The sequence below is a fragment of the Prionailurus bengalensis genome, chromosome A1 (assembly GCF_016509475.1).
Source record: "Prionailurus bengalensis isolate Pbe53 chromosome A1, Fcat_Pben_1.1_paternal_pri, whole genome shotgun sequence".
In the NCBI taxonomy this organism is placed as follows: Eukaryota; Metazoa; Chordata; class Mammalia; order Carnivora; family Felidae; genus Prionailurus; species Prionailurus bengalensis.
The window spans coordinates 371,992-396,974 of record NC_057343.1 but is presented as its reverse complement, the minus strand read 5'-3'; the positions used below and the strand labels follow the sequence as shown (position 1 = coordinate 396,974).

Sequence of the window (24,983 nt, the reverse complement as noted above, 5' to 3'; positions counted from 1 at the left end):
GCTCTGTGTCCCCCTCTTCCTGTTCCAGAGACACCAGCCTAGAGCCATCAGCAGCAGAATATCCTTGTTTAAATGAGCAATGGAGGAGAGGTGATGGGGTAGGCTGGGAATGGGAAAGTTTAACCACATGCAATTTTCAGGTTCTGTCAAGTCAGTGCTACGAAAATTGCTTTCCCTAGGGCCAGTGATGAAAGGTGTATCCTCCCCCAGAAATCCTGACTTGGGATATAGAACGGGGATATTGGAGAGGGGAGTTCAGAAGGTAAACCCTATATTTTAGACCTGCCATAGAAAAGTAAAATGACTGAAAGAAGAAAAAAAAATTGAAATTACATCTCATTTTTTAAAATGTTTTTATTTATTTATGACAGAAAGAGAGAGACAGAGCATGAGCAGGGGAGGGGCAGAGAGAGAGGGAGACACAGAATCCGAAGCAGGCTCCAGGCTCCGAGCTGTCAGCACAGAGCCCGATGTGGGGCTCGAAGTCACAGACCACGAGATCATAACCTGAGCTGAAGTCGGACACTCAACCGACTGAGCCACCCAGATGCCCCTCACATCTCATTTTTTGGTGCCCTATGCTCTGCATTCTAGAAAAACCCAAATTAATTAAAATACCACAATGAGACCGGGTTTTATAAAACATCTTTTACTTAAAATGAAGCCTCTTAGGGGCTGTCAACGTGGATGTATGTGTTACACACGAATAAAGCGCAGTTAAATCATGACCTAAAATTAATGCCAGAGAGTGCTTTGCAACCATTTTATGAGAAATAAATATTACTGTTTTAAACCCCAGTTCTTCTCTACTGAGGTTGAATCCTGATAACTGAAAACTCCTTTGAGTCGAGAGAGCATTTGGACTGGGATATGCAAAACGGACACGGAGCTCAGTTTGGGAGGAGTTGGTGGGTCAGTCTCGGGAGTGGAAGGCAATGAGGGAGCGAGGGAGGAAGGGCACCGACAGGACTGGCCAGATGATGAGGGCTGCAGATGGGTGGTGGACTGTTAAGAAAGATGTCTCAGGGTCAAAACTGAGGTTGTCCATGTTACTGTGATGTAAACCTGCCATTACTTCCACCTTTTGCAACTCTTCAGCTGAATGAACTTTTGAGCAGGGTGACCATGAAATTACAAGCTCTCTGGGAATTCAGAGAAATCTAGGAAGGTCATTTGGCTTTTAATAGGGTATGGAATGGAGGTTTGACCAATCCTATCTAGCAGGGAAATCTGAGCAGCTGGCTGCATCACCTAAGGCAATTTAACATGAGTGGACTTTATATACACTTACATGTCATTCTTCCCTACTCCATTCCCTTGAAATTCACATATTTCTAAACAAGGAGACGGAAATAGAGATGCAAATCACATATAAACAGTTGAATTTCTGCTTGAAAGTACAAAACCTCAGTGAGTATCTTTCATACTGCTTTCTGCCTTCTCTTCTGCATTTGGATAAGTCCTTATTGCAGTGGTCTCCCAGAGAGCAGCCAGAAGATAAAGAACAGGCTCAATGTGCAACTGGGAATCTTGGGAAGTGAGGTGGTCTTAGTAATACATGTTCTTGTCCCACCAGCCTGTGGAGGTAGAAAAAGTTAATGAGAAATGGGGAGTCTGTTGAAGTGGATAAACAGAGTCTCAAAAATTATGTTACTACTTACTTCCAGGGTAGAGTCTGATGAAAAGTTTTCGGACCTCATCATACACCCAAATCAGAATGGCATATGGCACAGCCACAAACCAGTACTGAGGCCTGGAAGCAGGAGGGAGGAAAGTCAGTCTGAGTGCATCCAAAGAAAAGGCCCAGCTTCCTGCCCATGGGCAGAGGGCTTCTTGTTCATTTTCTCTGCCTTACTGGGCAGAACAATATTGGGTCATATAGTGTAAAACTGGGAAGCTTCTTATTTTACCAGACTGTGACTGGTAGAAGCAACATCTGCCTATGAAGTGTCCTATTAGATGAGGGTAGAGCTGGGATGGTGAAACCCATTTCCTCTTCTGGGAAAACTAGCAGGTCTAAGTCTCTAATATAGCACAGATTCAGTCTTACCTCTTTTGAAAGCCTGGAGAGGAAAGAGTTCCCTGGAATCCTAATGTTGACTTAGGCTGTGACAGCTCAGAATACGGCTATCTCTGGAGCGCCTGGCTGGCTCAGTCAGTTAAGCGTTCGATTTTGGTTCAGGTCATGATCTCACGGTTCGTGAGTTCAAGCCCCACATTGGGCTTTCTGCCATCAGCAGGAGCCCGCTTCAGATCCCCTTCTCCCTCTTTCTCTGCCCCTCCACACTCACTCTTTCTCTCTTTCAAAAATACATAAACATTAAAAAAAATAATAACAGGGCTGGCTCTTTCCTGCCCACTGTTGAAGAGGAACTCACCGGAGCATCGTGAAATTCAGGGCTGTGACACTTCCAAGCCCATAGGAGAGGATTAAAGCAATGATAATCTGTGAGGCAATCCCCAGCCAGATGACTTTATTTCTACAAGAAACATAAAAGCAAACAGATTCTGAATTCACGTGGCCACAGGGCTACACACCGGTGGAGTCACAGGCATGACCCTCATCATTCCTGTGTCGAAGGCCCAGGGCTGAACTATGAGGCTGGATGTGGGCAGTACCTAAAGAGGCCCTGCTGGAAGATGGAGTTCCTTCTGGTTTTCCTGATGAGCACATCCGCTATCTGCTGGACCATGATGCCAACAAAGAAAGCTGTGTAGCCTGTCCATTCTAAGTATTTCCTCTGGTACCATGTCTGTCAATGGACAAAGAGGAGACCGTGAGACCCCAGATGGAAAACTTGAAGGAGATTTCCATGCATTTCTATAAAGCTTTACTTTCTCCCCACCTCATCACGATTGACAAAGGATCATCTCCTTGTGCTTGGAAAGAAACTTTATTTTCTTTAACCAGTTGAGTAGGGAAAGATGCTAACTTAATTGATACGGCCCAACTGTGGGTGTTGTTGGACTGGTTACTCCTCCAAAACAATTGCAAAGCCAAAGTAAGAAAAGTGACCTCAAGGCATGTGATTCAAGAGAGAAGGCTGAGTCCTGGCAAAGGCCAAACCAATGTAACCAAAGGGCCCACAAGCCCTATTAACTGAGAAAACTTTTACTTTCTCTGTCTCATTAAGGCTGTCCAGGGAATTGAAAGTTCTGCATGAGTCTGGACAAGGCCGTGAGAGGAGGGGAGAAACAGGAGGACGTTGAAGGGACAGTCTCCTTCCCTTACCCATTGCTGTCCGTAGCTGTCTTCTAAGTCATTCACAATGCCGTTTTCCCATTCTACCCGGAGGTCAGCAAGAATGCTGGGTTTAAAGCCCTCCTGCGCATACACGGTGAAATACACAACAAAAGCTCCCACAGCTTGCATGAGGCCTAAAAGCACAAAAGGGGTAAGGGTAGAGGTTCTAGAATGACTTCAGAATTGAGTGTGCACTCATTCTCCTCTTGATTTCTCCTCTCATCCCAACCCCACCCCAGAAGGAAAAACAGTTTCTGCCTGTGACTGGAATGCATTCTCTGGGAGGTCCCTCGTATGACAGGTGAGAGGTGCTTTCATCGTACCAATGTGCAGGTAAGAGTATATGGCAAGTTGCTGGTTCACCAGTCTGTCCTTCTTCTTATGGCGAGGCTTCCTGTTCATAATGTCACTTTCAGCTTTCTCATAAGCCAAGGCAATAGAGGGAATCTAGATGGGGAGAGAGTCTGTGAGGCCTAGCCCTGAAACACTGTGCTGTACCAACAGAGTGATAGTGGCAGTGGCATAGCCAGGGGCCTCAGGGTAGGTGGTGGGGTGGTGGATGATAATGGTGGTGGGGTTACAGGGTTATGGAACTGGTCTATCCAGGGTGTAGACAATGGGGGTGGATTGTCTCTAGAGAATTTAAAAACAGTTGGCTTTAGGGGCACCTAAGTGGCTCAGTCGGTTAAGTGTCCAACTTTGGCTCAGGTCATGATCTCGTGGTTCATGAGTTCAAGCCCCGCGTCGGGCTCTGTGCTGACAGCTTGGAGCCTGGGGCCTGCTTTGGATTCTGTGTCTCCCTCTCTCTCTGCCCCTCCCCTGCTCGTGCTCTGTCCCTATCTCTCAGAAATAAACATTAAAAAAAAAAGAAGAAGAAATTGAAAAGAGTAAGGGGGGGGGGCGCCTGGGCGGCTCAGTCAGTTAAGCTTCTGACTTCAACTCAAGTCATGATCTCACTGTTTGTGGGTTTGAGCCCCATGTTGGGCTCTGTGCTGACAGCTCGGAGCCTGGAGCCTGCTTTGGATTCTGTGTCTCCCTCTTTCTCTGCCCCTCCTCAGCTCACACTTTGGCTCTCTCACTCTCTCTCAAAAATAAATAAACATTAAAAAAAATAGTTGGCTTTAAAAATCAATCTACTTTTTATTATCAACATGTGCTGGCAGTTCTAAAGATGCTAATTATAAAACACTTTTCCCCTCTGGGGCAGATTTTTCCTGCCATCCTCTCCCCCTTCGGCATGCCACTAGGTCACACTGGTTCTCTCACAGGCCCTCCCACCTGGCAGGACTTTTAAGGACAGATCGCTGGGCCCCACCCCCCACCCCCAGACTTTCCCAAGGCCAGAGAATCTGCATTTCTAACAAGTTCCCAGGTGATGCCCTGACCACACTGCAAGAAGCACTGCAGTGGAGAAAACGAAGCAAACTGAAAGAGCCTGAAAAGTGATCTGACTGTAAACCATGAAGGACCCCAATTCCCCTCTAAGGTAAAGATGGCTTTAGTGTCTCTGCAATGTGGAGATTGCCTGGGTATTACATAAAACAACAGGGTAGAAGCCGGCCATTTGCAGGGCCATTCTCACTGCGAATTCTGTTCGCTCCCTATTGCCTTTTCCTCCCTTTGCCTGTGTAAGCTGGAGCCATGTGGATAACTGTCATGATGCTTTCTTAAATGGATACATACTAGAAGAAGGGAGGGTTTAGGTGATGTTATTGTAGGTCAGTATGAGGCCTGATAAAGTGTTAATAACTGCTAGTTCTTACTGTGTTTAGGTGAGGGGCTTCCAGACCACAGATTCTTTTACTTAACAAGGGGCAGGTGTGGGTTATCACGGTGGCCATTGGGCCCACAGTGTTACAGGGGCTATTTAGTGATAGTGCTTTCTTCTCCAAAGGGGAGGGAGGAACATGAGCTGAAACCAATGAATCGCATATCTTGGGGGGAGGGTGAAGAACTCATGTCTTGAAAAGCTCTTACACGAGGTGAAGTGGTTTTAACTTCCAAACATTTGACAGATCTCTCTAGTACTTTGCTTTTTTTTTTTTTTAATTTTTTTTTAACGTTTATTTATTTTTGAGACAGAGAGAGACAGAGCATGAACGGGGGAGGGGCAGAGAGAGAGGGAGACACAGAATTGGAAGTAGGCTCCAGGCTCTGAGCCATCAGCCCAGAGCCCGACGTGGGGCTCAAACTCACGGACTGCGAGATTGTGACCTGAGCTGAAGTCGGACGCTTAACCGACTGAGCCACCCAGGTGCCCCTCTAGTACTTTGCTTTAAGATGTGGCTGGTGGACCAGCAGAATCGGTATCACTTAAGAATTACTAGAAATGCAGAAATTCAGGCCCTGTTACATCGAAGTTCAAGGAGAACTGATTTCGTCCATCTCCTTGCCCTTGAAGGTAATGACCCTGAAGTTTACATTAGTTATCAGATCCTGTTCCCTTTGGTGCTACTTACTATGTCTGTGCCCAAGTCGATGAACAAGATCGTAATGGTGCCAATGGGCAGAGGGAGCCCAACAATGATGTAGATCAGAAAGGGGCACAGCTCAGCAATGTTCTTGGTCAGGGTATAGGCGATAGTCTTCTTTAGGTTGTCGAAGATCAGGCGACCTAGGCAAAGATGTTCTTCTATAGGATTTGCTCTTGGACCCCCAGGTGACCCCTGTCTCAGTAAGATCACCTGAGACCTCACTCACCTTCCTCCACTCCTGTGACTATGGATGCAAAGTTGTCATCCAACAAGACCATGTCAGCTGCATTTTTGGCCGCATCGGAACCTGCTATCCCCATGGCAATCCCAATATCTGCCTTCTTTAGAGCCGGAGAGTCATTAACTCCATCCCCTGTCACAGCAACAACAGCATTCTGTGGGGACACATGAGAAAACAGGAGACAGCAGGCCTAAGGGGTCACGGGTAGGACAAGATCAACACAGTCTCCCCTTCCTCTGGAGGATGTAAGGATGACTGGAGCTGAAATGAAGGGCTTGTTTTTGGGAAAAGATAAAGCCGGGAAATCCTGGAGCAAGAACAACATGCTCGATAATTAAAACCATGTGTGTGGCAGGCTAAAGTGGATATTTCATATCTTGTGTCTTTAGTTTTTGCTCTATATCTTACACTTTTATTTTTTTAATTTTAATTTTATTTTTTAAATTTACATCCAACTTAGTTAGCATATAGTGCAACAATGATTTCAGGAGTAGATTCCTTAATGCCCCTCACCCATTTAGCCCATCCCCCTCCCACAAACCCTCCAGTAACCTTCTGTTTGTTCTCCATATTTAAGAGTCTCTTATGTTTTGTCCCCCTCCCTGTTTTTATATTATTTTTGCTTCCCTTCCCTTGTGTTCATCTCTTCTGTGTCTTAAAGTGCTCACATGAGTGAAATCTATGATATTTGTCTTTCTCTAATTTCACTTAGCATAATACCCTCTAGTTCCATCCACGTAGTTGCAAATGGCAAGATTCCATTCTTTTTGATTGCTGAGTAATACTCCATTGTATATAAATACCACATCTTCTTTATCCATTCATCCAGCGATGGACATTTGGGCTCTTTCCATACTTTGGCTGTTGTTGATAGTGCTGCTAGAAACATTGGGGTGCATGTGTATATCTTACACTTTAAAATCTCTCTATAATCACACCTACCACAGCACCAAATGCTTCACTGTCAGAAAGCTGTGCATGCAGGAGGGTCTCAAAGAAGGGTGGAGGGTCAGCCCCCTGAGAGGGTAGAAATGTAAGGTGATAAAAACGGGCAAAGAATTGTTTCTTGAGGGGTTTAAAAAGTGCCATAGCCCTGATCTGGGATCCAGATCTCAGCCCCAAATTTCCCCACAGGACAGTGACAGACCTGGAAGGTTCTTTGGGAACTGCTGTCCACCCACCTGCCTCTGACAGCCCTCTACAATGATCAGCTTCTGCTGGGGGGATGTTCGAGCAAAGACAATCTCTGAGTAGTTGGTTAAGAGCTCATCCAGCTGTTCTGGGCTCATGTCCTTCAGCTCTGTGCCAGTCACCACCGCAGCTTTAGCGTCCCTAGAAGGGCCAGAAGGAACTGAGTGAGGCCAAAGGTTGGATCTTATACTAAAATGCTGTTCTGGGCAGGAAATGGGCCGAAGGCTCTTTGAATTTTACCTGGAATCCAATGTCCTTGACCCTAATACTCTATCTAGTGGGATGATAGGGGTTATGAGTTCTGGGGACACGCTGGTCTCCATTTCAAGACAGTAAACTGAGGTTAAAAAAATAAGGCCTGGGGCGCCTGGGTGGCGCAGTCGGTTAAGCGTCCGACTTCAGCCAGGTCACGGTCTCGCGGTCCGTGAGTTCGAGCCCCGCGTCAGGCTCTAGGCAGATGGCTCGGAGCCTGGAGCCTGTTTCTGATTCTGTGTCTCCCTCTCTCTCTGCCCCTCCCCCGTTCATGCTCTGTCTCTCTCTGTCCCAAAAATAAATAAACGTTGAAAAAAAAAATTAAAAAAAAAAATAAGGCCATTTCCTGGTATCATACAACAATAGGAATAAATCTTTTGCTTTGTAGGAACGGGTGGGAACATTCCTGGGGCAATGTAACTTCCTGTTCATATGTTTTGGGTCCTAGAATTCAGTTTTTGCCAAAACACGCAGGTAACAATTCTTTGTTGTTTATTTCAGACTTATAGTGTCTACTGTGTAATGAGCTGTGTAGGGAGAACAATTTATTGAGGTCTTCTTTGAGGAAAACTATTATCTGCTGCCGATAAAAGTAAGGTTCTAGAAAGTGTAATTAATTACACAGATCTGATTGTATTGTTCCATGCTAAAACATTTCAGAGGCTTTCCACTGCACTTAGAGCAGACCCCTGAGTCCCTAACCTGGTCTGCAAGGCCGGGTGCAGCCTGTGCTGTTGAGCGTCACTTCCCCTTTGGCTGGCTCTCTCCTGCAGCCCACTGGACCTCCCAGCTCTGAGCCCTCCATACCTCCATACCCTCCACTGCCCTCAGGCCTTCACAGGTCTTTCTGCCTTTGCCAGGAATGGGCTTCTCTCACCTCCTCTTCCCTTGACTAACACTCCACATTTTAGCCTTCAAATCTCAGCTTCTACACTCTATGTACAAAACACTGCATGCCTTTTTCTTTACACTTGTTTGTTTTGAGCATTTTTAGGTCTGTGTTTTCCTGTTGGTGCTAAATTCTAGAATTCTAGCACTTGACTCAAAATACAAGTGTTTCTATGTTCTGGTAAAAAAAAAATATACATATATATATATGTATATATATACATATATACATATATATATATACATATATATGAAAGTAAGATAAGGGTGTGTCCTTTCTCCCCACAGCTGCAAAAGTACAAGTATTACATGTTCATGAAGCTACAGTTGACACAGTGAATAACTGAAAACATTCACCAAAGTATCCATCCCAACCCTTATTCAGTGTGGTGAGTTGCATGAAAATGCGTAATCCTATTATTTTTAAAAACAAAGCAAATAAACAAAAGCTCCAAAAAGCTTTTGTAGATGAATGTTGTTTATACAAAGGAGCATTGGAATACTTGGACTTCAGATATTGTTGCTGTGCCCAGAGGCTATAATTCTGTTGCGTTGTCTTAAGTGGTAATTTGTTGCTCAGGTAATAATTTATTACCTGACAGCTTGGTATTCTAAAAGGCATAAATGCTTGGGTTAACTAGAGGGGGTTCATTGGTCTCTCCCTTTCCCCCCAACATGTGTGAAGTTATAATAAAGCCAATATTTATTTTTACACTAAGACTTTGGAGTCTTTGGTCATTTGAATTATCAACAGTCAAGGTGACTCTCCTCCCACTGCTAGAACCCTTGTCCCCTGTGTGTCTCCTTCACTGTACTTATGACATCACAAATAGTTTTTATTTTTCTGTCCCTCAACCTAGATGGAAAGCTTCCCAAGGGCAGGGATAGTGTCTGGTCTCTTTGCTGCTATAGTTCCAGTGTCTAGCACTGTGCCGGGTACCTTGTTGGCACTCAACAATTAACTGTTGAAAGTTAATACATGACTGAATGGATGGATGAGTGGACTAAAGGATAGACATGATTACAAGAATTAGGAGACACTATGGAAAACCGAATCTTTCCTCAGGAAGCAACTGAATAAATACTCAAAATGAGCCCTAGGGGAGTGCACCAAACACAGAGGGTTCTTAATATTCCTGATTATACAACTGGATCGACAGCAAGTAATTTCATATAAATTTTGTTTCAGTTTTTCTCACTCTAAATTTGGCACTGAAGTTTTCCGGTCTACTCCACTGGGTTTTTAAAATTTCATACAAGAAGTACATAATGGGTAATGTTCATGGTACCAATACAGCCTAGCATTACCCTGAGATAATGTCTGGCAAAAAAAGGGATTTGCTCCAAATAGCACAGCTCTTTAGAGCCAACAAGGATACGAACTTGGATAAGAATGTTTCTGCTACATTGGTTCTGTGCTTACCGTTTGTTAACTTGCTCCACAGCAATGTGGAGGCGTTTTGCAATGTCTTCCACTGTCTCACTGTTGGCTGAAATAATACCCACACTTTTGGCAATAGCTTTGGCTGTGATTGGATGATCACCTGTAACCATAATAACCTAGAACACAATGAGAGAGGCATGTGAACAATGAGAATCTCAGATGGCCAGAGTAGGGATAGTTTAATATCAGCCCAGAATGTGATGAGTGATTATTGTGGTTTGTCCTTATGGCTAGGTTTTGATGTTTAGATCAAAGACAAAACTGTCTCTGAAGGACACACTGATCTCCTTGGATCTATCCTTGCTTCCAAGCTTCTTACATTTGCTCCTCTGACATTAGAGGAAGACCTTTCCCTTGCATGTTACTTTATTTGTGAAAGGGCTGGTGGATATCTACCTGAGAGAGCCTCATGTTGCTTCAACCATGTTATTAACATGGTAATGGAATTAATATTTTGGTTCTGATATCATGAAGGCAAATGGATTTTGAGGCTGAACCTCAAGATTAAGCAATAAAACCTTTTATTGTCTATCATAGTTTAGGGCAAGGAAGATAGAGTCAATTCATGGCATTCTCACTGCAGTTACTATTGTGGTTTGTTCCACACAGACACAATCATTTTGCCTTTATTGGACGGTTACTAGAATCTTAGTATAGTGAAAGTAGAGATAAAAAGGGGGTGGGGGATTATGATATTTGCCTGAGACTTGAACACTGACTACCTCCTATGACAACCATTCTTAGAGAAGTGTGCAACATAAATGGAGGACTTCTTAAGTCAAGACAATAACTCCCACCTTGATCCCTGCACTCCGGCATTTGGTGACCGCATCAGGTACAGTGGACCGGGGGGGATCAATCATTGATAAGAGCCCCACAAAACACAGGTTAGACGTGGGAAAGTTCATGGTGTCTACATCAAACGAATAAGATTCTGGAAACTCGTCTGCTGGCAGGTAGAGATGACAGAAACCTGGATGTGCATGAATTTGGGAGTCAATGAAATTAGGATAAGAAATAACAAAAGAAAAGGAGGAACATTTTCATACACTTTTACTATTTTACTAATACTTGAGTGGATACCAGAATTGTTTCATTATTTCAATTCTATAATGCATGCTGTAATTAGGAAGGACGTATTTCATTCAAAAGTAATTTACTGGGTGCCCACTGGATTCTCTGTTATGTTCTAAGGATATAGAAACCAAGAGGGGTCAGCCTTTGCTTCTGGAGATATCTCAGTCTAGTGTGGAGACAGAGACATAAGAGATAAAGCATAAAAAAGTACAGTGAGTGTTACAGAGTAGAGTCACCCGGGGAATCAGGAAAGACTTCCCCAAGGAGGTCACAAGTGAGATGATTCTTGAAAGAGGAGTTAGACATTTTCCAGGGAGAGAAGGGAGATGTGGGATGAGAAGGCCATTTTAGGCAGAGAAAACGGAACGTGCCAGTGCACAAACTGGGGAAAGAATCTGAGGCGTCAGGAGAATGGTATGAAGCTCCATCTTTAATCAAGGTGAGTGTGAGAGAAAGGCCATTAGGAATGGAGAACCTTTCATTACTCAGAAGGCATCTGCCTCTCATGGGTTGAAGCAGAAAAGATTCCCGTGTCTGGTGGGACTTCCAAGGTCGTATGACTTTCTCATCAGCTTTCACATCAAATTTATTTTCAGCATGCCCCACTGCTTTACACGTTTTAGTAAAGCACAGAGTTTGAGAGGTCAAACACAAGGTTCCTAGAGTGATTCTGGTCAGATAGGTATCAAACCTGCACTGAAAACATAACCTGGTGCTGTGGGTTATTTAAGGCATGCTTAAAGCATTATTATCTCATTTAATTATTTAATTTGCTTAACAAGCTCAAATATCTTTTAGAAACACACATTCCACAGATTCCATCTCGACTGGCAAGAACTTTTACGATGTTTAATGAGCCTTATCATCAACCGTGAACTTCTGTTACCTTAAATTCATATTCGGTAGTTTACAGGTTCCATTCTGTCAACCCAGGATTCTCATTAAGAACATACCCTTTGATATCACTTAAGTTACCACAGTTAGGCTTCTGCCACAGTGGCTGGATTTCCATGGTTCCTTCCACCTCTAATATCCCTGGTCTCTGCAACTGGCACTATTTTCTCCCTAATAAGCAAGTGAGCAACTTCAACATTATTTTAAACTTAATTTTCTCCTCTAACTAGTTGCTCAGACTTACCAGTTCTGCCTCCATGAAGTCTCTTGTGTCTGACCCCTCTTTCACATTCCTATTGCCTTGGATCAAATTCCCACCCTCTTTCACCTGAATGAGGGAGCAACCTCCTCCTGAGAGCCATACCTCTCCTCTCTCTGCTGCTGCCAAGAACTATCCTTTAGAAAACACTGTCATTCTGATCAGTCCACTTGCTGCAAAGCGTTTAGTGGCTCTCCTGACTGTGGAATGAAAGCCCAGTTCCTCACCCACATAAGGCACTCCATATCATGCCCTGCAGTCTATCTTTCCAGCTCATTTCCTAGGACTATGTCGTCTCATTTGCCTGCAACGCTAAACATAGACTGGCTCACTCACAATGTGTGCACAGACCCCATCCATTTTTAACTCTGTGCTTTGGCTTATGTTGTTCCTTCTACTGTGAATACTTTTTTTCCATCTCCCTTCAAATATTGTCATGCAAGGCTGAGTTTAAAATGTAACTCCTTCCATAAAATCTTCCCAGATTTTCCTCATCTGGAAGCAACCCCACCCTCCTCAGTACTATCATACAGTATTCTCACACATGTTTGTTTTCCATGCTTTCAGTGATTCATGTGGGTGCCACAGCTACTCTGCTAGATAATAAGCCTGTCTCCTCTTGTGCCCTGACCTGGCATAGAGCCTCACACCCAACAGGTGATGGATAAGGGTACTGCTACAAAGAGCTCACCCAGTACACGCTCCCCCAGGCCTCCCAACTCCATGTACGCGGTGTGGAAGGCCTCAGCTGTGCTCTTGTCCAGAGGCTGCTCCTGGCCATTGACCATGATGGTGCTGCACTTCTCTAAGATCCGCTCGGGGGCTCCTTTCATCACCAGGAGGAAGCGCTTGTCATTGGGGTCATCCGTCTTGTGTATGGAGAGCTGGGAGGGAAGGAACTCAGCACATTAGGTACAGCCTGCCATTGAATAATGACACTATCTTTACTAATAATGGCCTGAACTGGACAGATCTCTTAATTAGCAACATGACAAGAAGATTAAAGATATCCTCTCTCTCACTGGGCTACTCATCTTTTTTTTTTCAACGTTTTATTTTATTTTTGGGACAGAGAGAGACAGAGCATGAACGGGGGAGGGGCAGAGAGAGAGGGAGACACAGAATCGGAAACAGGCTCCAGGCTCTGAGCCATCAGCCCAGAGCCCGACGCGGGGCTCGAACTCACGGACCGCGAGATCGTGACCTGGCTGAAGTCGGACGCCCAACCGACTGCGCCACCCAGGCGCCCCATGGGCTACTCATCTTTGACGTGAAAAAGGGTGTTCACTATAGGCATGTTCTATCCTTTTTTAATTTTGTGGTCAAATAATACACAGAGATCTAGACTTGGTCCCAACTCAGAGGGGTACCCTGAGTTTGAATCCACACTAAGTGGAGCTGGTCTTTCAAAAAGAAACTGGTTGCTTTAGGGACACCAGATGTGGCTGTTAGCCCATGAAGTCTCTGTCTTGAACCAGATCTCCTGGGAAGCCTGTGGGGGTCAGAGGACCTTGGCCACCTTATCTCACCTCCTGTTGCTACCTCCCTATTGTGAGCAGCAGCCTTTCAGACCAACGCTATTCTGAGCTCAGGCAGGGGTGAGAGCAGCAGGAATTCCTGTGCCTCTTCGTCTCCAAATCAATCCAGTTTCACTGCCTGGACATGAAGGAAAATGGTAGGGGTGGAAGAAGTGGGCATTCTCACAGGCTTTCAGGAGAAGAGTTAAGTAGGTTCCACAATTTTAACATCAACATCCTCTCACCTACTAATTCTACTTCTAGATTCATCCTAATAAGCTAATCAGAAAAAATCTGAAAAAACTTATAAATGATCATAAAATGGTGAAGTCTTATATAAGCTGTTATTGTAAAGCAGGTACTCTTCTAAGCCTCTGAAAGGAAATCCCGGAAGCTGGAGTGTTTACTAGAGAATGAGTAAGTTACTAAAAAAAAAAAAAAAAAAAAATCTGCCATTTTGGGTCTATCCATTAATTCTAAACCAGTAGTTCTTAGCCTTCTGCATATCAGAGAGGAGCACAATAAAAAAAAAAAAGTAGAGGGCAAATATGGTATTTTTTTAAATGGGCAAGTAAACATATTAAAAAAAGCAACTAACCAAAACCAAACACAAAGCCAAACTGAAACCTCACATCTATTACCACTATCATTTTCTCAAAGACATGGTATTTTAACATTTAAAAAGTAGGAATAATAGGGGTGCAAGAGTGGCTCATCCGGTTAAGCACTGACTCTTGATTTCAGCTCAGGTCATGATCTCATGGTTTGTGAGATGAAGCCCTGAGTAGGCTCTGTGCTGACAGCGTGGAACCTGCTTGGGATTCTCATTCATTCTCTCTCTCTCTCTCTCTCTCTCTCTCTCTCTCTCTCTCTCTCTCCCTCCCCCACCCCCACTCACACATGCTCTCTCTCTCAAAATCAATAAACTTTGAAAAAAAAAAGTAGGAATAATAAACAATTTTGTAGTGTGTACTGTTCTAAGTGCTTCACAGATTGACTCATTTAATTCTCAAAACCACCCTAAGGCTGTGGGTACTATAATTACCACCTTTTACAAGGGAGGAAACTGAGGTGCGGAGAGATTAACTGGCATGTGCAAGGTCATACCCTAATAGGTGGCTGAGCTGGGATTTGAATTCAGGCTACTAGAGTCCCTGCCTTGATCAGGCAGCATATGAAGGATAATCTTTTAAATTAAATACATTCATCTTTATATAAAACTTTACAAAATATTGTCCTCATTTTCACCAGTTTGCCACAAACCATTGGAAATATTTTTGTGGACCAGTCTCAGTTTGGGTAATTGCTTTTTTAAATCAATAAGACATAGACCTTCCACTTTATTTCCTTTGGTTGAATGATACCCCAGAGACCAAGGTCATGACATCTAAGACTCTTTGATTAGGGTTGAGTGTTGCTCATGTGTAGATATAACATAGCACTAACAGCACCCAAAGAGGTTCTTTGATCTCTTCTGCAGGAGCCCACATAGGACCTCCTTTCTACTTCCAACTCTCGGTAGCCCACTTTCTCCCTCAACATTTAGTACATGAGGCCTCACAGAACCTACTTTTTCTCATTTCTCACATTATTAGGAAAGGCTTTACTGGAGTAGATGGAACCCCAGTCAGATTCTGAGTCTTGTTCCTGATTAGAAGGTATTCAATCTACTCCTTAAGAGCATGAACTCCCTGGGTCTGTTTGACTCCTGGCTCTGGCCCTTACTAGCTGTGTGATAATGCTCTGTACCTCAGTTTCCTCATTCCCTACCTTATAGAGTGTGTGATTCAATGTATGTAGAAATTAGCATATAATACCTATCATTACTATTGTTATTTTAGGATTGTTACTCATTCTATTTTCACTTATGTTTTGAATAAGAGATCTAACTTCCTGGCTTTAGTATTTTACTTCATACATTTTTTAGTTGTCTATTTGGCTAACTACAATTCTTCATTGGCTTGTTATTCACAAAGACATTTGCAACACAGTTATTTCCCAATCCTAAATGCCATCCAAACAAAATGTGTGGGTAAATACCAGAAACGTTTACACAGACATGGTTATCTTATTTATATACTTTCCTGTTATGCAAAGACCAAGTCATGACGCCCTGCTCTCAGCTTTGGAGTCTATGGGAAGTCCCACTTGCAGCAGTAACTGGGTAACAAATTGCCATTTGTCCCCTCATGAGGATAGAGCTCATGGGTTCTTAGCCAGCCTGGAATGAGGGAAGACAGCTAGCAAAGGATGGCCATTTTCTTCCTGAGCAATGGGTAGAAAGGAGATCCCTGTCAACTGCATATGGGGCAAAACCAGAAAGCAACGTGGCTGGTAATAGTCATCTGAGAAGACTGTTCATTGGTTTTCACAAAAGGCAAGGCTTATTCGCGTGGCCTGAACTAAACTGTTTTGCCTTTGTGTTGTGGTAGAAAAAACATGGCCTTGGGAGTTGAAGAGATGTGTGAAAAGTGGTTGTGCCACTCAAATGCTTGGGTAACTCTGCTAGGATTGACATTTTTTTTTCTTTTTTCTTTTCTTTCCTTTTTCCATTTCTTCCTTCCTTCCTTCCTTCCTTCCTTCCTTCCTTCCTTCCTTCCTTCCTTTCTTTCATCAATATTTTCTAAGGGTCTGTTTCCTCACCTAGAAATTGAGATTAATTAGCCCTACCTCAGGTTTATTGTGAGGATTAACTGAGAGAATGTATGTAAAGTGTTGGACATAAATGAAGGGCACAGTAAATTTTACTTCTCCCCACTCCCTCACCTTTCATTTATCCTTTGGGATAAGGCTTTTGCCCCTCACTTGTGCAAATGTTACCCGGAGGGGGTGGGGGTAGGGGTGGGAGTGAAGTGGTTTTGTGTGTGTGTGTGTGTGTGTGTGTGTGTGTGTGTGTGTGTGTGTGTATAACATAGATCATTCACAGGAACAGCCGGCACCTGACAAGATCTCTACTTTTCTTTCTTCTCTATCTACTTCCAGCAAAGAAAAGAGGCCAGCAAGGGAAACCTGTTCTGGGCTTATTAGATGCCCAGGCCCTGCATCCCTGAGGACTATTTCTGAAGTCAAATATCATTCAAAATGTACACTAACCAAAGGATACTTACAGCTAGAAATGCCGTCTAGTGATGGCAAAGATTCGGTTGTTAGGAAAAACTCACCTGAAATTTATTGGTTGAATTAAAAGGGATTTCAGCTACTTTGTGGTTTCTTTTTCTAATTTCCATCACATCACCCAAAATGACCTCTGAGAACTTCAAAAGAGCAGTTTCTGAGGCATCTCCAACGACAACTCTCTGAGAATCAAGAGATAACAAATATTTGCAGCACATAATCTGGTTCTTTTGTGATCATATTTAATGAGCCAGCATAGAGCCTAGTTAAGCTTACCATCTAACAAATGATTACACCACAATTAGCCACTGACTGAAGCATGGTAAAAGTGTTAAACTGAATGGTGCTGCCTACTGGCATTAGGCAAGTTCAAAACAGAGCTCTGAGAGAGCTGGAGGGTCTCATGAAAAAAGCAGATATGAACTAGTTTTGAAAGACAGATGGATTACCAAGAGATAAAGGTGCAAAAGAAAGCCTTCTGGAAACCAGAATGTCATGAAAGAAGGCATGAAATGGAAGAGTTCGGTATATATTCTGGACATACAGGTGGATATGGCAGTCAAGGTCTAAAACTTGAGAAGTCAAAAACAGAGATGCACAGAAAGTTTTTGAGCAAAGTTAGGTGAAGCAGTTCATCTAATGAAGTCTTTAAGGAAAATTAGTGGCACGGAAGAAAGACTTGGGCAAGGGACAAACTGGAATCATGGAAGCTAATTAAGAGGTTGGTATAATTAATTAGATATAAGGTACTAGTGATAATATAAATATAAAATTATAGATATTTTTGAAGCAAGAATAATAGGACTTGGTGATTCACTAGATATTAGGAATGAAGAAAATTAAAGACGACTTCCAAAAGGTTTGGCTTGAATGACAAGTAAAATGGTTATGTCATAGAAAAAGTAGGCAAATTTTGGACAAGAGAGTGATTTAGAGCCAGGTTGGGCACATGTGGAAGGTGAGAAGTATAATTTGTTGAGAGTCCAACATGGCAAAACTTCTGAGTGGAAACACAAAACTAACTGAAGATCCATGGAGTTTGGGTGAGAAATCAGAATTGGAGATGAGGATTTGAAAGATATGGGCAGAGAAGTGATTGGCCCAGAAGAGAATTGATGAGCTGTCTGATAGAGAAAGAAAGTCAATCAAATAAAAAGTATAAGAAAGAGCAAGAGTCAATGAAGGAAACAGATGGCAAACAGAAAAGCCAGGAGAACTCACTGAGAGGGAGAAGCAGAAGGGGAGAAGAGAGAGGAGGAAGGGAAGGAAGGAGGGGGAGGGAGAAGTTTGTTTTTGTATATTCCAACATTCCAGGACCCCTTAGAACCCCATCTTCTGCCAAGAGGAATACGTTCTAAGGTCAATCCTTCTATTTTCATCCAATTATATTTTAAACTTCAGCGAATGGATTTAAGTAATAAAGTGAATGGCATTTATGTAATAAAGAAACTTTAATTATATCTACTTTAAGGAAAGTACCTTAAAGGCACATCCATTTTCAGGAATGAGACAGAATTTTCAAAAGACCAAATCAATGTTCTGAGGACTTTTAGACATCTCTGTGATTTCTGAAAGCTACTTAGAGTGAAGAAAATTTTCTGCGGGTCTTGTGAGTCAGACTTGTTCTTACTGGTACAAACTTTACATAGTTGGAGAGATTTAATTCAAGCACCAAATCAGAATGGAGAAAGTGACTTCAAACTGTCTGTGATTTAAGACTGAGTGATGCTGAAACTTTACCTTCATGATGGGGACACTTTCCTGTCCCGGTCTGAACTCAGCTCTGTTGCACAATGTTATTATCTTTGATAAGGAGGCCCAAGTTCCAGAGCTTTGATCAAAGACTTGGTCTGGAAAACAGAACAGTGGATCCTGGGGGTGGTAGGCCTAATACCCATACTATTCAAACAATTCTCTGAGACTGCAACCACATTCTGCTCGGCCTCCTCTACTCAAGTCCACAACTTCAGGCCCCACTGAATGTTCCAGAAGACTTACTTGAATGGTCTTCACTGGTGTCAGCTATGAAGATCTGATTGTCGAACCACAGATGGGCCACGGTCATCCTGTTCTGGGTCAGAGTCCCAGTCTTGTCTGAGCAAATGATGGAGGTGGAGCCAAGGGTCTCCACTGCCTCCAGGTTCTTCACCAGGCAGTTCTTCTTGGCCATCCGTTTAGCTGTCAGCGACAGAGTCACCTAGACCGGGGAGGGAGAGAGAGAGAGACAGAGGGAGAGAGACCGATAGAGAGAGACAGAGAGAAAGAGAGAGAGAAGCTTTGAGAAAAATTATCATTTTGAACTTGGGCTCCAGAACATAGAAGCAGCCTGGAGCTGAACTGATTGCAGAACAGAGGTATAGTTACAGATGCAGCAAAGCTGACCCAGTGCCTCATAAACCACATAAAGACCTATATGCCACAATCCTTTTATTAAACTTAGGAGGTAAGTAATATGCCTAAGTTCCTCAGTTGTAGAAATTGCCAAGGATATTTTTTTTTTCTTTTTAAGAAATATGAAAACGTAGAGAAGGCATCAGGCTTCCTGAAAATCTGTGGTGGTAGTTTGGGTTTGTCTTATCTAGATCTTAAGGAGGAAGATAATATGTGCAATTTGCAGATAGATCTCCTGAAAATGAAAACATAACGTTTTCTAGGACAGTGCGTTTGAATATTAACAATATCACAATTCCTTTTGTCTATGAAACAGTCTATTCAGAATGTCCCATGGTATCCCTGACAGGGAGGGAGTGTGGCTCTGAAGATGGAGGAGACTCACAGTGTACGGTGGGTGCTCACCCAGCACAGCAGAATGCTAAGGGTTACCAGGGTCAGGGTATAGGCCACCTAGCAGCATGGACTCACAGTGACAGTGGCCAGGAGACCCTCAGGCACATTGGCCACAATGATGCCAATGAGGAAGATGATGGAGTCCAGGACATGATACTTCAGGGACACTGCGATGATGAAGAAAAGGATGCCGATGGAGATGGCCACTCCTCCCACAATATGAACAAAGTGCTCAATCTCAATGGCAATGGGTGTCTTCTCATTTCCAACTCCTGAAGCCAGAGAGGCAATCTGACCAATGATGGTGTGGTCGCCTGTGTTGATGACCATGCCAGTCGCTGTGCCTACAGGTGAAGTAGACATTTTATTCCAGGAGTCCTCAGCTACAAGGGGACCGCAGCCCATTTACAGTCCTCTCTTTGCTGGCTTACACGATCAATTAGCACATGACATTACAAAGTTCTCTGGGCTTTTCAGTTCCATGTTTTCTCTTGGAAAGGCTTTGTAGCAAGAGGTGGTAAAGAGATAAGAACATAAAACCTAAGGGGGAGAAGGGATGGGTGGGGCATGTGGTCCTGAGAGACAGCTGGACTTACCTTCCAGACAAGTTGTAGAATAGAAGCCAATGTTCTTTGTTTCCAGGGCATTGTCATGGGTAAACTCAGAGGAGCGGGCTTGGGGCTCCGATTCCCCAGTGAGAGATGAATTATCTACCTAGAAGAAATTTTGAAAAAAGTTGAAGACTAGGCATCTTGTTCCTGTCACAGTTACACTGAGACCTGGAAAGACAAAATAATGGCAACTAGTTACGAGCATGATCTTTGGGGTTCCCTGTGATGCTTACCTTACAGCCCTGAACAGACAACAACCTGATGTCTGCAGGGATCCGGTCTCCTCCTTTAATCTCCACTATGTCTCCCACCACTAGTTGCTCTGCAGGGATGGTCTTCTTCTCGGAATCTCGAATGACAAGAGCTTGCTGCAAAGGAAAACAGTGGCAGACAACTCATCCTGGAATGATGCCAGTGCTCCTCCATCTGCACCTTCCCACATCTCGGGAATGCAGGCCATGGAAGCCACAGCTCTCGGAAGCCAAAGACTTGTACCTAGGAACTGAACATACTAAGATCTCTTGTTTCTTGAGGAGGAACTCTTAGAGAGTTCTTGGAACCAGAATATGCTGTTGTGGGCAGATATAACAAACTGACAGCCCTGGGCATGACAGTAAGAGGGACAATTAACGTTGAGTGATCTTGGATGGGATGTGCAGGGAGAGCCCTGAAGCCTGAGCCAAAGGGTTTAGTAATCTTGCTCAGATCAGGAAAACTTTAATGGAGTGGGAGGCAGATCTCCCACTTCTTAGCACAGATGATCCCATCCAGAACCCTCTCCAGCTGGCAGCTCCATGGGCCAGGGGCAGCATGGTTTTCCTACTGTGCTGACAGTGGTGTGTGGTCTCCCTAGAGGACACCTAACACAGGACCCTGTGGGAAGACAGCAGCAGCAGGCCTCCCTCACCAAGAGCAGTTTGGGACAATGTGCAGAGAGGCTCCAAAATGGGTGCAAAAATGGTCACAGATGAAGAATTGCAGGTTGACCTCCTTGGCTACCAGGGAGTACTCCTGAACTTCTACAGCTCACTCTTGGAAGCCCCTGAATTACTTTTGTTTGAACAGTCCACCAAAGCTCATGAGCAGTAATAGAAGATGTTGTGTGATGATTGATGCTTCTGTGCTTTGTTCTTGACTAAGCATTTTCCTGTGTCCTACTTCCCTGATCATCTCAAAACTCTGTGCAGAAGTGGGGCTTCAGAGGGACTGCCTAAGACTTAGACAGCAAATGGTGGAGCACAGACTCTCTGCCTCAGAGGCCCCACTCTCCTCCTCATCTGGTGCTTCCTCATCTGAAGTCATGTGGAGACCAGAGAGGGATGGCTGCTACCCACCTGTGGGATCATCTTATTGAAGGTGGCCATGATGTTGGTGCTTTTTGCTTCTTGGTAGTAAGCGAAGATCCCCGTTAAAATAACAACCAAGGCAAGCACGCAGCCCAAGTACGCCTGGGTAAGGAGGAGAAGCATCGATCAGAAGAACAGGCATCAGGAGTGAGTCAGGTCCTAGGGATAGAGTTCTCCATGGGAAGGCAAGAGACATGGCAGTGGTATTCTGGTGTCATTTATAGGCCACAAAATGTATCCATTTAATGTGCATAATTCAGCGATTGTTAATGAATTTAGTTTTGCAACAATCACCACAATACAGTTTTAGAACATTTTCATCGCCCCAGTAAGATCCCTAGCACCCAGTTGCAGTCATTTCCCACTCCCACCCCCCAACCCTGGCAACCACTGATCTGCTTTCTGTCTCTAGGATGCACCCATTCTAGACATTTCATATCAACAGAATCATACAGTGTGTGGCCTTTTGCATCTGGCTTCTTTCTCTTAGCATCATGTTGGCCAATTCAGTTTTTTGGTTTTGGTACTCAGTTATCAGCAGGCATAGATGCTCCCCATGTTAAAGGGAGACAATTAGCTCTGAGGTGAGAGAACCCCAAAATATTTCATATGGATACAGATATTTTTTCCCTTAGGAACTTAGAGTGCCCCTCTTTCTCTCTTTAAAATTCACGCCTCATGCTGCCCCTGAGACATCAGAAAGTTAGCTACAATTTCTATTTTATAGCTGGTAAAATTCTTGATTTTCCCAAACCCGCACAGTGAGTGATCAGTGTAGACTCCTGACTCCAGCTCTGCCCACCAAAGGCCTTATTTTATGATTGTTTTCCCATTACTAGTTTAGCAAACCCTAGAAAGAGGCCCCCTTACGTTGTCTAGGGATGAGGACTTATTCATGGAGTACTGGATCCCATACGCAATCCAGCACAGGATGGCTCCTATCCACAGAAGGATGGAGAACCCTCCCACCATCTGCTTGAGAAACTTGATGATCTCCGGTGTTTCCTTGGGAGGAGTGAGGGCATTGGGACCATTCTGAGCCAGGAGCTCAGCAGCTTGGGTGCTAGAAAGACCCTGAGAAAGCCAAGCAAAAACAAATAGGAATTAGACATTTCTCTTCTCTGAGGTTGGACATCATTTTTTCTGCAGGTTGTGGGTAGCAGTTAACCATGCGCAAGGAGGACCCGGGAAAAGTAGATGATGCCTCCTCTCCCCCAACCCTCACCTTTTTAAAAAGAAGATTTAATATTAGTGCTATCAGCCAAGCGATGTACTCCATATATTTGCTCATATACTCTTCCAAATAACCCTCTGAAGAAGGTACCATTATTATCCTCATTTCACAGATGTAGAATTTGAGGCATATGGAGGTTAAATCATCCAGCTAGTACATGGTACTACCAGATTGAACCAGGCAACCTGGCTTCAGAGCCATTATACTACACTCTAGATAGGAGTAACTTGGCTAAGGAGGATTTGAAATATAAAAGCTAATCACCAGGGTTAAGGGCAATGTAGTAATTATCCAGAAAATATTCTCTATTGGGCTAATTTTTCATCCTTAAGTCTGGTGTCTTTCTGCTTTTCTCTATATCCACCCCAAGTTCTAAGTTCTTGCTCATCTTAAGTGTTATAAATCCTACCAACCCCTGAGGCCCACATCAGCAGTCACTTCTTGCCAGAAGCCTTTCCTGGTAAGCGTGCCATCCATAGGTGCACACAGGCCCCTCCACCACCTTGAAATCGTGTATTGTGATTCATAAGGCTTTTTTTCCCCCCACAAACTATCCTTTGTGGAGAAAGTCTTGTCATTACTTTTTCTCCCTAATACGTTGTAAGCTACTTAAAGGATAGTTTAAAGACTACCCTTATTCATTTTTGTGTCTTTTATAGGGTGTACTGCTTCTTCTGTAATAGAGGCTCATGTATTTGCTGAATAACTAGATTTGGAGCCACCAACTTGTAGTATAGTTCAAATAAAATTTACCACCTTCTCCTTCTTATGGCCTTCTCTAATCTCTCGGCCCCCAGCTCCCTGCCATGGCCCTGTCCACCACTTGACCAAATCTCCTCCTCCTCCTGCTTCTCTACCTTGGTAACTGGGATCAGGGATCTGTTCAAAAACTCCAGCAAAGCAAAGTTCTACGAGTTATTTCTTTGAAATGTCTCTTGAATCTGCCCCCTTCCTTTCCCATCCTACTGCTACCACCCTGTTTTGGTTCCTCATTTTGTATTCCTGAGTGATTGTCTCATTCTACTAGATCCTTCCATCTCCCACTTAAAAAAAAATATCTATCTACCTACCTACCGATACCTATATATATCTCCCACCAGAATTGCTTGTCTGTTTCTCTCTCTCTTCTACCAGAATCTACCTATCTATATCTATCTATATCTTCTACTATCTTCTACCAGAATTGCTTTTTGAAAACCAATCTTACTCAAATCACTTCCCTGTTTAGAAATTGTGTGTAAGTACAACTAATATAGTCCTTATTCCTTAGTTTAATATGGAAGTGTTTGATAGTTTCACCCAAATTACCACTCCCCAGCCTTATTTTTTATCCCTCTTCTCCCCTTTCCACACACATTAGCTCCCAGAAACCCCAGACTGATTTCCAAACATACCCTGTCCTCTCCAGCCTCCTGGGTACTCTGCTAACTTAAACCTGAATCCTCCTATATCCTGATTTACGCACTGCTCCATCCAGGGAGCCTGGTTCCTCTGGTCAGAATGGGTCACTCAGCACACTGTTTAAACCTATCTTTGCCATCTAAGTGGAACAGACTGGATGCTATGATACTCCCCTATATATCTGCATCCCTTGCTGGACTGCTAACTCCTTGAGACCAGGGATCACCTGTCCCTTTGCCCCTCTCACTGCTCGTCCTGTGCGGTGCACATAGCTCTTTTTGTTGCCTTCAACAGATGTTTCCAAATCTCCTGATGTCAAGACACCAAAACTTTTGAAATTTAATTTGAATTTGAAGCAGTCCTTCTGTGATGGGGGAATTTGCTAGATGCCTTGGAGCACACCAGTGTGTGCTCTTCTCAGAGGAAGAGGCAGACAAGCAGGGCTCTAAGACTGTCACTCTGGATGCTTGCTTTTTAACACTGGTTTTCCCCACTCTTTGATAAGACCATTATACTTCCTGGACATGGAGGTTAAAAGTAATCTCTGCCTCTGACCATGACCATAAAGACGTGTCTGAGTCTTCCTGGGGATACCACAGCTTTCCTGCAGTTATAATCAAAAGATTGTTTACAGCCAGGCATCCAGCTCAGCTGAGGGGCTTGACTTGGGGCGTGGTTCAGCCCCGCCAGCTCTTCAGGTTAACCAACCCCCTCTCACATGCTGGGTATGTAGGTGAATGGCATTCTCAAAGTTGCTGCTTCATCCTAAAGATGCCATCCACTTTTCCACACACCCTGAGCACACAGCTTTGTACAGTCCTTTGTATAGTTCCGTCCCAGTCTTCCTGATCCCCAGTCCCCTGATGACTTACTGTAATGATGTTTGTACCATATTTCTTTTCCAACTCCTTAATGCTGAGTTTGTGGTCATCCTGAAGTCCGTGAAAAGAAGAAGAGAGTGCATTAGATAATTCCAAAAGACACAAATGCTAAACTAAGTTTAGACCAG

At 43.7% G+C, this 24,983-nt stretch overlaps 1 protein-coding gene across 1 annotated transcript in view; it reads right to left on the bottom strand.

Moving 5' to 3' along the window:
- Positions 1-633: 633 nt before the first annotated feature.
- Positions 634-24,983, bottom strand: part of ATP12A (ATPase H+/K+ transporting non-gastric alpha2 subunit) — a 28,754-nt gene continuing 4,404 nt past the window's right edge. Inside the window, exons 3-23 of the mRNA XM_043574465.1 lie at positions 24,847-24,906; positions 22,210-22,413; positions 21,328-21,441; positions 20,227-20,361; positions 19,979-20,096; positions 19,458-19,726; positions 18,594-18,792; positions 18,336-18,445; positions 16,643-16,777; positions 12,656-12,848; positions 10,532-10,707; positions 9,714-9,850; positions 7,141-7,291; positions 5,945-6,113; positions 5,704-5,858; positions 3,568-3,691; positions 3,233-3,378; positions 2,620-2,753; positions 2,379-2,480; positions 1,662-1,753; positions 634-1,577 (exon numbers count right to left, since the gene is read on the bottom strand). Of these exons, the coding sequence (XP_043430400.1) occupies positions 1,549-1,577; positions 1,662-1,753; positions 2,379-2,480; positions 2,620-2,753; positions 3,233-3,378; positions 3,568-3,691; positions 5,704-5,858; positions 5,945-6,113; positions 7,141-7,291; positions 9,714-9,850; positions 10,532-10,707; positions 12,656-12,848; positions 16,643-16,777; positions 18,336-18,445; positions 18,594-18,792; positions 19,458-19,726; positions 19,979-20,096; positions 20,227-20,361; positions 21,328-21,441; positions 22,210-22,413; positions 24,847-24,906 (2,952 nt within the window). The 3' untranslated portion in view covers positions 634-1,548. The remainder of the gene's footprint in view (positions 1,578-1,661; positions 1,754-2,378; positions 2,481-2,619; positions 2,754-3,232; positions 3,379-3,567; positions 3,692-5,703; positions 5,859-5,944; positions 6,114-7,140; positions 7,292-9,713; positions 9,851-10,531; positions 10,708-12,655; positions 12,849-16,642; positions 16,778-18,335; positions 18,446-18,593; positions 18,793-19,457; positions 19,727-19,978; positions 20,097-20,226; positions 20,362-21,327; positions 21,442-22,209; positions 22,414-24,846; positions 24,907-24,983) is intronic.